We start from the raw sequence: 13499 nt of genomic DNA, 5'->3' as shown, positions 1-13499 counted from the left end.
TATTTTGGTTTTAAATTCTCAATGATATTCCAAAAAAGCGTACGCTGAAACAAATCTGTATTACATAATTACCAGTATATATGTATATATATATATATATATATATATATATATATATATAGAGAGAGAGAGAGATATAGATATATATATATGTATGTATATATCCAAAAGATAAAAAGGCTGTTGGCCTCCTCACTTGTTTAGCACTCTGCGATCGATTGGGCGACGCAGCGCCGTGACGACGTCAGACAGTGTTAGTCGAGCGTGATAACGCTTGTGTGGCTGTCTGTAGCTGCTAACCTGTCTGTCCTCTGACACACCGGGATACAACCTCAAGCCAAAAGATGTTTTTGTCTGCAGCTTTTCGCTCTGCTGTGTCGCACACGGTATGACTGTGACTTTCTTTATGATTACATGTCAAAGTTCAAGTGCCGAACGCGATTATTTGTAGAGAAAATGCCATGACTCCTCACAAGGACAAGCGGTAGCAGCAGAGGCCGCCAATCTACGTTGGGTAACACTAGCATGCTAGCTGCTTTAGCATTTAGCATTGGCTGACTAATGTTTACCAACACATTTAAAGTGTCTCTTCTTCTTCTCCTGCTTTCATTTTCAAGCATAAAACAAAACGTATTTTGCCGTGCTATATTTTGAAGATTTAGTTTTCCTGCTTAATTGACAGATGTGTATTAATGCTGTAGAGTCAGATACATAATGTTTTCTATTTCTTCAGTCAAACCAGCAACTAACATTATATTTCAATTAAGGGCCATGTGAACATGTAAATGCACTAATATAGTTTATGCAGTGCAATTTAAACCTGAATGACTTGAAATGGAGCAGTTAACATTAGGGCTGGGCAATATATCGCTATTATATCTATATTCATAAACTTCATACCGTGATAAGGTTTTAAAGGCTGATGCATTGGTAATCATTGTGTTTATTATATGGAATAAATCAGTGAAATACACTAAATATTACAAGTTAAATACTATATATATTTATTAATAAATAATCAAATCCATGGCATCGACACAATTATGAAGTTAATTGTATTTTACGATAATGTAATACAGCTCAAACAGTCAATATTTTGGTTTAGAGCGTATTTACAATGTATTGTCACTCACTCACTCTTTGAGAAGCACAAACATCTCTGAAGAAAACTCTCAGAGAAGCTACCTATGTGTAGTCTTATATACCCTTAAATCTCATATAGCCTAATAATATCTAAAATTTATTTTGATTTCATGATATGTATCGATATTGAATGAAAAAGTATATTGTGATATTTTTTCCCATATTGCCCTGCAACAAAACTATAGAAAATAACTTTGAAAATTGTACCAAATTATGTCTTCTTCTTCTTCTTCTTCTTCTTCTCCTCCTAATAATAATAATAATAATAATTTCCATCAGTTTTACTCTCAGGTGTAATGCTGCTCTCCACAGTTCAAAGGTCTTTATCACAGTTTGTTTTTCTTTATCAAAGATCAAAGTCGAGTACAGACCCTAATGTACACAATGGCAACATCAAAGTTTGTTGCTAAACTTAACCATTTACCCTTTATTTCAAGAAAAATCATAACCTGCCAAAAGTGTCTTTAACGTGTTGATGAACAAATGACTCACAGCTTCTTCCTCTCTGTGTTTGCAGGCCAGGCAGGTGAGGAGTCTGCATCAGTCTGCTGCACGGGCCGGAGCTGGAGGAGTCTTTGTGGTGAGTTCTACGTTCTTTTCTATAAACCAAGAGTTTAGCTCCAGAGTTACTGGCAGTGAGTTGTGGTTTAATCACAGAGGGTGGAAATCGATGTTGTAGGTGACACCGTAACTACTGTATTACAAGATAGTTTCCTTTTGTCTATGTGCTTCAACCAGAAACTATTTGATCAGAGCATCCCAAACTTTAGTGACGTTAATGGATAACTTGAACATCTGGAAAAGAAAAAGCGAAATTGGTAATGGGAACAATATGAAATATTTTGTTCCTATTACTACAAAATATTTTAAAGTAACACAGTGTTGCTCTCGGGTTCCCCCCACAAATGGTAAATGGTCGCGATAACTTGTTGACGTGCCAGAAAAGTGTGTCATAAAGTTGGATGTTGTAAGTTGATGAACCATCATTGTGTCTCTTTGAACTCAAAATAATTTTCAAGATAAATAATCATGATCTTAGTATTGGTCAGAAATCGGCCAAAACTGACAACACCTTTGTGTTAAGATATAAGCAACATATGTAAATTAATTTTGGTATGTTAAAGTTGTTAAATATATATTTTTTTCTATCTAAATTATTATTTACTTTTGCTGTAGGCCCACCTGCAATACAGCTCTCACTTTCTCACGATTACTTTAGAGAATTGGTCATATTTCTTTTTGACATGGGAAACCGGCTGATGCACTGAGTTTCAGTAGAAGTGAAAACTGATAATACATTTTTCTTTGCAATGACTTAATAAAGTCGTCTGTCTGTCTGTCTGCTTAGAACATCCAGAATAAGCAACATTGTTTCGATCCGACAATGTGGAGTGAGCAATGCAAATGCTGATGGATGTTATACCAGTATCAGTCCAGTCAGTCCTGCTATGTAAATGTATATTATATATATAATTGTAAAACAAACAGGTGATAGACCTTATGCTGTTGGAATGAACTACTCAAATTAATCCTTCAGTCATTTACATTTATTAATTTTTTAATATTTTGGAGAATACGGTAAAATATTCTACACAAAATCAGCCTGTTTGCACACAAATAACTAGTATAAATAATAATGATAAATTCCACTCATTTTGTAAACTGTATGTTTCCATGATTTGCCTGTAAATATTCATTTATATTTTTGTTTCTAAAATAATTGGCTGGTAAATCTAGTGCATAAAGGATTGTTTTTATTTCCACTGCTTAATTATCTGTGGTGTTGCCTGTTAGACACAAACAGCACGTGTGAAACTACAATGTAATGGAAACATGTCATGGTTTCAGTCTCTTGGTAGTAAAGTTGTTGTTTTTTTTCACTGTGATTGGATGGAAAAGGTAGTTTTGCTGTACTGACCTTGAGTTCCTCCTATTTGATTAGTAATATTGTTGAGTAAAAATCCAACTATTACATTTTTTCTGTTTATTTAATTGCTCCAGAGATTATTGTTGCTCACAAGGGGGCAGTGTGTGCAGAAGCATATATAAATGTTCAGTGTGTTGTACTTTTAATGGTCTGATAGTTGCATTGGTTTCTCCTCCAGGCATTCATGTTTTATCAGAGACCACTTGTTACTGCCCATTGCCCTGTTACTCATGAATAAAAGTGGTAATTGTTAAGTAATAAAGAAAGAAGGCTAACAAACAGTCAATAACCTGCAATACATGATTTACTTGCGTTCGATGAGATTCATTTTTGCAAGATTTATTATAACTAATGCAGTGCCTGTGCAAAATCTGTTTCTGTGTGTGTTTTAGCACTGAAACGATTAATAGATGAATCGATTACTAAATTAATTGACAACTATTTTGATAATCGATTAGTCGCTTTGAAGCTTTTTTCATGATTAAAACAAGATTTTCGATCTTTTAAGCTTCTTAAATGTGAATATTTTCTTAATTTCTTTGCTCTGGATAACAAAGAAATCATTAAAAGTGAATCATTTTGGGTTGTGGACAAAACAAGACATTTGAGAACATCATCATTTCCAGGTTTGACGAAAACCAATCAACATTTTTTTAAGGTTTTCTGATATTTTATGGACCAAACGATTAATCGAGAAAATAATCGACAGATTAATAGTGGGCGCTAGTGTGTTTTTAGTAGGGATGCACCAATATGACTATTTCCACCGATACCGATATCCGATATTTATATTGCTGCTATGGCCGATAACCGATATTTACCGATATCGATATATGTTTTAAAAAAAAAAGTTTCTGAGATGATAAAAGTTTGTACAGAATGAAAATCATGTAAGCTGAATTTTTGAATGTCTTTCTTTATTTTCAAAACATGTTTTACCTCCAAATAACAAGGTCAAATAAGACACAAGTAACCAACTACAAGTAAAGGTTTTTAGAAACCTTTACCACTTGTAGCAAGTGTGTAACTAAATGAAAGTACAGTTTAACTCCCTCAACTCACTAAACTCCCGTGAGAAAGTTTGGATCATAAATTACAAACATGAACATAAATAAAAATAATACCCTGCCAAAGTTACTGTAACCGAGATAAGGGCGTCTATACTGGGTACGTAAATAAAGTCAACAACCCTTCCTCCCGGCAACAACAACCGCGCCACTTCCCTTAACATTAAAACTACACAACAGATATGAGAAACAATACCTGACAAGCTCTACTAAGAGCTGCCATAATAAAAGAAAACATGTTAAAATACTTTATCAAACTTGCCAGTATTCATGGCAACCAGATATTTATTCAATTGCAAAACATCGGAAAAGTAGCGCCGACTTGGCAGGTTGTTGCAGGGTTCAATATGCGCTATCAACCGTCGGAACCCTCGGCTGGTCGTCAAGAGCAATCATTTCCATTACCTTGATCGTTATTGCCCTGGCCACTGTCTTCCTTTGGTCGAGTCCCAGCTGCGCTGCTTTCTTTTTTGTCTGCCGCCTAATGTTACTAGCGTTAGCTTCCTGCCGTTGTTTGTGTACTTCTGGGTGGCGGTTTTTCAAATGACATAATCAAATTTGTGGTATTGAATGACTTGACACGGAACACTCCTCGCATTACCTTTGTATCTTCTATTGACACCCTGAAAAATCGCCCACACCGCCGACATTCTCTCTCCTCAACACACACACACACACACACACACACCTTGTGCTGCGCTTGCGTCACTGACACTGTCCCCTTCCCGACACACATACACAAACAGCAATTAGACGGGTATAAACATCGGTTGTTAAAATCGGCGCAGTTTTACTCATTGCACCGATGCCAACATCGGCCGATAACAATATTAATGCCGATATATCGTGCATCCCTAGTTTCTAGTAATTGTCGGTTTGGTGGGTTTGAGTGACATTTTTAGTTGTGTATGGTAGAAAGCAAGTACTGATGAAAATTGAACTACATGGATGGTTGTCACCTGGATGCAGAGCTAGAGTTCAGTAGGGTGACAGCTGCAGGAAAGAAGCTTCCTCTGTGGTTGGGGGCACTGCGTTCGTCACCTGCCTTATCTGACGTGCAGCGTCACTTGCCAGACGAGCACTGAGTTTGTCATCTGCCTCAGCTTCATGGAGCACTGTGAGTGAGAGGGGGAGTGGCCACAGTAGAGTGGCGAAAGCCAGTGTGTGCTTCTTTTAGCGTTATATTTAACGATATCTTTTGCATTATGTATCCAAACTGCACTGCACTTACTCGTGCCCATAGCAAGACACCTGTCAAGTTTGAGATATGCGAATAACAGAGACAGACAGACAGACAGACAGACGTTCTGGAATGTATAGATAGATAGGTATCAAGGTGTTGATTTTTCAGCTTCTGAAATGTGACAAAGAAATAATTTAAACTGAATTTTGGTTTGTGGGCAAAACAAGACAGTTGAGAACATCATAATTTCCTGGTTTGGGAAACACTGATCAACATTTTATGGAGCAAATGACTAATCAAATAATCAAGAAAATAATCAACAGATTAATAGATCATGAAAATAACTGTTGGTTGCATACCACTTTTCCAAAATGAATGTTATTCAGAAATGAGTGACCATAATTATTAATTTTGTGAAAATATTATTTGTCCTTAAACACCACTGTTTTTGTTTTTTACTTTTAGCACAAAGATACTCCTGACAACAACCCTGATATTCCATTTGAATTCACTGCGGAAAATAAGAAGGTAAGACTGACATCTGTGCTTGTTTGACATCTGCTCTAATAACAGATAAATAACATTTCCCTTTTCAAACTATTTTGTGTTGTTGTGATTTTTCTATTGTATTTCCTATTTTTGGTTGCAACATAGTTTGCTTATTTTAAATGAATGCTTATTACTAGGGAGGAGTCAATACAATACTCGGTATGGGTATCCATCCCATACTGGTCAAAATCACTGGATCTGATATAAGAATTTAAAAAGCCTATATATCATGTGCTTCACTGCGCACAGACTGTAAAAATGCATCATGAGTCATGTCGTGGGCTGCTAGTTTCCTTTCGATGGGAGAAGAATATTTGTTACACAGTTGGATAATTATGTCTTTCACAAATGTGTTAACAGCGTCATAGTAAAAATGGTCTTAAAAGTAGTGTATCGGACTGATATTGGTATATATTCGGGTTTGTTATATTGGTATTGGACACAAAAACAGTGATATAGTGTTAGCCCTACTTATTACTGCAGTAGACTGTAAAATGCCAACACTTCATTTATCATTTAGCCAGGATGATTTGATTAATTTGATTTGATTATTCTAACTCTTAAAGGAGACATATTATACCCTATTTCCCCCATTAAAATAGTTCCCTGGTGTCCTAATGAACATGTCTGTGACATGCTTTGGTCAAAATACCATAAGGATGAAACACCATAGCAGTTCAATAACCCTGCCAAAACCGCCCCTTTCGGAACGCTCGGTTTTGTACATCCCTTTACATTTACATGCAAATGAGACACCAGGGGGTTTCTGATTTGTCCTTTTTACTGCGCTCACTCGCTCAGCTCCTGTTCCCTCCGCTCCATACCTCTCCCCCTCCCTCCACTAGCTCTGACAATATCAACATGGCAGTGTGCGCGGAAAACATCGAGAGTGCCGTCACAGGAAGAGACGTCCGACACAAGGATCGAGCTGAACACTGTCCAACTGTAAATCAGTTAAAAACACTTAGGGACAGCACCGCTGATTGCCACTGCTGATCGCCAGCGGCGAGCTGCATAAACCGCCACTTTATGTGACTGTATCAGACTGAGTCTGTGCTCCGGGTCATGGAGGACGTACTGAACAAATATTTTTAATTCGGACGTGTCAGAATGGTCAGTTATGAGCTCTATGTGACCTTTTCTTAACAATGTGTGTGTTTGTACGTCGCTGACTAAATACGGCGACCGCTGGCCGCAGTCTGATGTGAAGTGGTGCGAACACACGAACACACGTTTGCTGACTTTATCCGGCACATTAGCTTCATATATAAAATCCTCTGTAAAACACTGTGCTCCACTGTGCAGCCACCAACAGCACACTTGTCCCTCCGCGTTGACATAATACCGCTCTTCCTCCCTCGCCTGAACTCTGCAGGGACAAGGTGGAGCTAAGGTGGAGCTCTCCAAGTAAACTTACTGGTGGGGCGGTAACATTTGCGGTGAAATGCGCATGCTGCTGTCATAAGCGCAGGGAATTCAACATGGAGTGTTTTATCGCCTATACTTACACTAAGGGGGACCACGAAAAAAGGACTGAGGATTCTTTTTCCACATTTTGGCGACTGGTAGGGCCTCCAGAGTCCCAAATATAAGTATTAAAATGATTAAAAAGTTGAATAATAACCTAATAAGCTAATAATAACCCATGGATTTCACAGTATACATTTATTTATCTCTAAATAAATGATATCCAAGAAAGGAATGGAATGATTGAGGTATTCTAAGCTACTATAAAGTTCACATTTTAAAATGTCTATTTTTTCTTTCCTGTCAGAGGATTGAAGCCATCATTTCAATGTATCCTGAAGGACATAAGCAAGCAGCCACTATTCCAGTGTTGGATTTAGCCCAAAGACAACATGGATGGCTCCCCATTTTTGTCATGAACAAGGCACGGTGATTCTCCTGGAATCAAATTTTTACAAAAAAATATTTGGGTCACATTTATATTATTTCTGTTTGAATGTTTGGTATTGTCGTCGTTCAGGTGGCCGAGGTGCTGGAGGTCCCTCCGATGAGGGTGTACGAGGTGGCCACATTCTACACGATGTTCCTGCGTCAGCCCGTGGGAAAATACTTCATTCAGATCTGCACAACAACACCCTGCATGCTCTGCAACTCCGACAGCATACTGGAGGCCATCCAAAACAAACTGGGTAAGAGAGATGCTTTTTGGTGGAAACACGGATGAAAATAATTGTTTTATTGTAATTGTGTATGTTTGAGTCAAGAAAACATGTCAACATTTATATGCTGAGAAACTGTACCCGCGATACTTCAGTGTTTGCATTTAATAAAGCATGCCTCTGTTTGCTGGTGTATCAAATATATAATTACAGTTTGTACAAGGCGGTTAAGTTTGTCAGGAGATCATCTACGTGTCAGATGTGTCTTCATTTATTTCTGTGCAGGTATCAAGGCTGGAGAAACTACTCCAGACAAGATGTTCACACTTCTGGAAGTGGAATGTCTAGGTGCCTGTGTGAATGCTCCAATGGTCCAGATCAATGATGACTATTATGTGAGTGTAGATCGCATCCTTACTGAGTGTTTTAAATTCATTAGGCAATATTATTTTGAAACCTCAATCTTTTTTTCCCCTCGCCTTTTGGAAGCTTAAGAAATGATCAAGCAGGAAATAAAAACCACAACAGGAAAATGAATGAATATTTAGGCATTATTAAGGCTAGATTCACGTGTCTCATTCTTAACCTAATTTTCACAACAGATTTAACTGAGTCTGGTCTAATTTGTGGTTAAACATTCCATTATCTTTAAGTATTTTTATTCTCACTTGTCCTGGGAAATTCACTAATTCCAAAGATGAAAGTAAATGACCCAATTAAAGTAAATGTGACAGAGAAAGGAGAGCATATCAAATTGCTGAGGTGTGATCATTAGGGAAAAGGTAATACGGAATAATACTATGGCATAATATGGCAGTCATAGTAACGAGTTTAGCTTTTTATGTAACTAATTAAGCATTTTATTTTACTTCTGGTTTCTTTGCTCCACAAAACAAAGAAATCATTAAAATGGACTACATATGATCTGTGGACAAAAACAAGGTATTTGAGAAGATAATTTTAAGGTTTTATGGACCACATTTTTCATTGACAGACTAATTATGATCTATGGACTGTATAGATGATGATGAAAATAAGCTTGCAGCCCTAATCACAATGTCTGGCTGAAAATGTGGTATTTTCCCCAAATCGTTCAGCCCCATTATCGGATACCAACCAAATGATGCAATTATTAATTAACAAACAGCTCTTCTTGACAAAAGAGTCAACAGCCATTTATAATTCAAAGCAATACGGAGCTAACGATTGGTTATAAATGAATTGTATGACTGTTATTTATCACTTTTGTGCTGATTTGAGTCAAATCCTGTAAGTGATTGCAAGTTCAACCAGTCACCTTTTCTATATATTGGATATTAACACACACAGTCACTACTTGGTTTATTACACGTTAACAGTGAATGTTTTTGTGTGAACTGAATTATCTGCTGCATTCTATTGTCAAGCCCTGAATGACACTTTATTCCTGACATTATTTTCATATCAGGAAATCTAGTCATTTTGATTGGCAGTGATAATCGCCACTGGCTCTATTTAATTGCAGTAGAAGCATGTAATGTATTGCCTCCTCTTGCTCCATGTGACAATGTAATGGCCTTCATACAGGTTGAAGGATGAAATGACATCAAAAAAACAACCCAGTTATGATGTTAATGTAATATAATGCTCTGTGCTTCTTGTTTCCAGGAGGACTTAACACCTAAGGACATTGAGGATATTATTGATGAACTAAAAGCAGGCAGAGTTCCACCACCAGGACCCAGGTACAAATATAAATATATATGTACTGTACAGTGTTGGGCAGTAACGCGATACTAGTATAACTACATTTCTCAGTAGCGCGGTGGTAGCGTCACTGTTTTCTGAGTCAAATAGCTTTTCGGTAGCTTAGCTCTTTTATTGACCAAGTTGTGCTACATTTTTACAAACATCTTTCTACCGCGGTCTGAAATAATGACGCCACCGCCATACACGGCCGTGTATGTGGGGCCGACACATGTGACGGTGACATCACCGACCAATCCTTGGGCTGATGCCTACAACAGAGATTAGCTCGAGTTACGTTACTCGATGGAAAGATGGCAGAGGGTGAGGAGGAGGGAGACGCGTTCATCCCGAGGGAGGCGCCATGGCCGTACCTTGAGAAATATGTGTTTGAATGACACCAGTGATCATTGATGCATTTGTTATCGTTCTTACTGTATCCAACACGCAACAACCGGACATTTCACTACAACAGTGGACCATGGAAACGTTACTTTTTGAGTCAGCTTCATGGTAATTGCCACAACGTTAAATGACATGAGAAAGGCTATAATAGCCACATATAAACTTTGAACTTGATATACAGATAGTGTAAGTGTAAAAGTATATCATGTGTTTCATTAAGTTGATGAGAGTTGACCTAGTGTCCTGGACAGAGTTAGTTCACATTGTCTTTAATGGCATAGTTCAAAATAATCACAACAGAGCAGTTTGGAGCAGGTCTTTATTCTTCTGATGCTGTGGTTTGAGTTAAGTTAAGTCCTGCAAATGTGCCCAAGTTATTGAGCATACCCATGAAAACACAGGTGTGTGTGCGCACACAGACACACACACAGACACACACACACAAACATAGATGAACATACACTCTCAACACCTGCTTTTTGTTACCATGTGGAGCACATGTTAGTGCAAACATTTTGTTTGTTTTTTGTGTTGTGGTTTTGGAGCAGTGAGAGCACATCTTATTGTTTAATAAACTGCTTATCTGTCTGATCACTGAGATAGCTTTGACTTGGAATTAAGTTGTATATAAAAAAAGAAATAACTTTGATGTAGTTAAACTACTTTTGCCATGTTGCTGTAGCTAAGCTTGCTACATTTCTCTGGGTAGGGATATAGAGTAACTGGTAGCTTAGCTCACTTTTACACTTTACATTAAGATGTATATTGTTTTGTCTTTGTCCACAGGAGTGGGCGTTTCTCTTGTGAACCAGCGGAAGGATTGACGTCTCTCACGGAGCCTCCTAAAGGCCCGGGCTTTGGTGTCAGAGCAGACTTGTAGACATTTCCAACTACTGTCTGCTTTCTTTTTCAAAAGCAACTTGTCCATGACGCTGACGTAATGTACAACGCAAACATACTGTGTAAATAAATTGTTCATATACCTGTGCTGCCAGTGTTATTGTGTGGACATGTGTTTTAACAAGGAAAAGTACTTAAATGGCACTGTTTTTTTCATGTTTGTATTTTTCAGACACAACATTAATCTGGCTCACTTAGTGAAACAAATAGATATAATTATAAATTGACTAGAAATCATTTTTTGTACATGGAGAATACATTTAGATATCATCTCGCTTATCATATTATGCAGTATAAAACATTTCCATTATCGGTGCCACTTATTCTCAAGCAATCAAAAACCGCATACTCAGCATAAAGTGTGTTTTATAGTCATTAATATGACAAGTTAGACTTGCTGTAATTGTTGGAATAAGTAAATGCATGGCCATGAATTCTTTACAAATCTTATTTCCCTCAGTCTTGTGCAACTGTGACATGAAATATCAAATACTTCCAGAACTGTCCCACACAACAGCAGTTGCATAAAAACACAAAACGTAGCCACAAGAATATTAACAATATGGCCAGATTTCATCAAGCCATCTTGTCAGCTGACAAATACACAACACTCAGAATCCTTGAGCTGTTTTGTACATGATGTATTGTTTCATTCAAACAGTCCATTCATTTTCTGGTTACAATAAAGGGAAAAGGAAAAGCTGCAAATCACTGCAACTGAGACATTTAAACAAGCAAAAATAATGACGTTTAGAAAACAAATCAGTTTAATAACAGATGTTTCTGTTAGTTGATCAATTACCATAGCTGAATTTATTTTGTGTTTCAGCTAATTGAACAAGGATTTTTTTACATTACATTACATGTCATTTAGCAGACGCTTTTATCCAAAGCGACTTACAATGGAATTGAGTACAGTCAGCGAGGGGCTGAATCGAACTTGCGACCATGATGTTTTTCGCACATAGGGTACTGAGCCACTCCACCCCTTTTGCATTTAATATTTATAATTACAAGATATGATATTGCTGATACAATTTTTTTTCTAGTCGATGCTGAACTTTGGAAATCAGTGGAGCAGGGACCTGATCTGTAATGCCAATATTTTTGGCCTATTTCCTCCATTTGGAATGAAACATTTGGATATTGACAAAAACAAACAAATTGCTTAAATTAACATTTATTGTAAAACAAAATCGTAACATAACAAAAATCATGTATAAATGAGATTTTAACTACATGAAATGGGTCGTAACTTTACTTGAATTATCAGTATTTCTCACGTTTATGAGACGTTGTCTACAAATGAGTAAGTATTTAAGTCCATTAGGTTAACTGAGACCTTTAATTATTAACTCATATTAACATTTTGTTAAATGGCAAAGGTTACTCTTAAATAAACGTGAAGATAGCCAGACATGCATCAAGTTTGTAGTTTTATGAGAAATCAACAGAGCTCTCCACATGCTAATGCAACTGTCACTTTAGGCCCGCCCGGTGGCGTTTTCGTGTCTCGCCTGTCTGTTCCCCCTCCCCCACACCACCCTGAACCTGTAACATGACGCAACAACACGCATGCGCGTGATGTTGCAATTCCGCCATAATGGAAATACCACTGCGCCACCAATTCAAAGAAGAGTTGGTCGCACAGTGCGAATAAACGATCATCTCGAAACTGAGATAGAAATCAAACTGGTCAAAATGCGTGGCTGCATCAGTTTCTTTTCGACCGACATTCAGCCGTAAACCTCGGACGTGAGCTCCGACAAAGTTCGCACTGACCGCAACGGAAAAGATGACGTCAAGTACCCATTACCGTGCTCCTGCGCTTGTCCTTTCAGCCCATGTTAGCGCGACAAAACGCCACGAACACGATGCGCACTCTTCTATCCTATCTATATATGAACTAGGAGACTATTGTCGCATTAAAAGCGCGGACTTGTAAAATAAATGGTTCGACACATACCCGTCTTTACAGTCTCTCCAGCGAACGGAGACCTTATAAGCTGTATGGCTCTCGTGCGGTCACGTGACGCCCCTCGGCCAATGAGAGCGACGCTCGCGTGTTTTGCTAGGCTTTTCTCGGGGAGGACGGGAGACGAAAGGCTGGGATGTTTTCAAACCAGAGATGAACGTCACACCGCCGTAGTCTGCTTCAAGTCATAGATCTTTAGGAAAATAGCAATATATCGCTCGCAGTATCACGTATAGCTGAACGCGCACGAGACGGAGGCAACACGTAACACCCTTTGAAGGTAAGCACAAACGTGGGTTTGTTGTATAAGTGCGGTGTGAATCCCCGGTTAACATTAGCCATCTGGCTTCAGCGAGCGGGCTAGCGCGTCGGGTTAACTTGACGTAAAGTGCGTGCTAAAATGGAACGTTATGTGTTTGCAGGGACTCGGTATTGTCGTGCGCCACGTGCGATACGCGGTACAGTCTTGGAGGTTCTCAGTGGCGTGTGCTCTCATGTA

The 13499-nt window shown here is 38.2% G+C and overlaps 2 protein-coding genes across 4 annotated transcripts in view; both read left to right on the top strand.

Annotated features, from left to right (window-relative positions):
* The first annotated feature begins 257 nt into the window (after window positions 1–257).
* ndufv2 (NADH:ubiquinone oxidoreductase core subunit V2) lies at window positions 258–11112 on the top strand. Its single transcript, XM_044042845.1, has 8 exons — window positions 258–386; window positions 1661–1723; window positions 5786–5848; window positions 7644–7760; window positions 7857–8025; window positions 8281–8390; window positions 9643–9719; window positions 10912–11112. The coding sequence occupies exons 1-8, from the start codon at window positions 345–347 to the stop codon at window positions 11003–11005; spliced, it is 735 nt and encodes a 244-aa protein (XP_043898780.1). The 5' UTR covers window positions 258–344; the 3' UTR covers window positions 11006–11112.
* A 1524-nt stretch (window positions 11113–12636) lies between these two features.
* The window catches only part of ankrd12 (ankyrin repeat domain 12), a 34960-nt gene continuing 34097 nt past the window's right edge, over window positions 12637–13499 (top strand). For all 3 annotated transcript variants that reach the window (XR_006361188.1, XM_044036732.1, XM_044036614.1), the window contains exon 1: window positions 12637–13280. The gene's annotated coding sequence lies outside the window, so the exon portion shown is untranslated. The remainder of the gene's footprint in view (window positions 13281–13499) is intronic.

This window comes from Solea senegalensis, linkage group LG1 (assembly GCF_019176455.1).
Source record: "Solea senegalensis isolate Sse05_10M linkage group LG1, IFAPA_SoseM_1, whole genome shotgun sequence".
In the NCBI taxonomy this organism is placed as follows: domain Eukaryota; kingdom Metazoa; phylum Chordata; class Actinopteri; order Pleuronectiformes; family Soleidae; genus Solea; species Solea senegalensis.
Note: the sequence above shows the minus strand (reverse complement) of the source record. Positions and strands in the feature narration are given on the sequence as shown.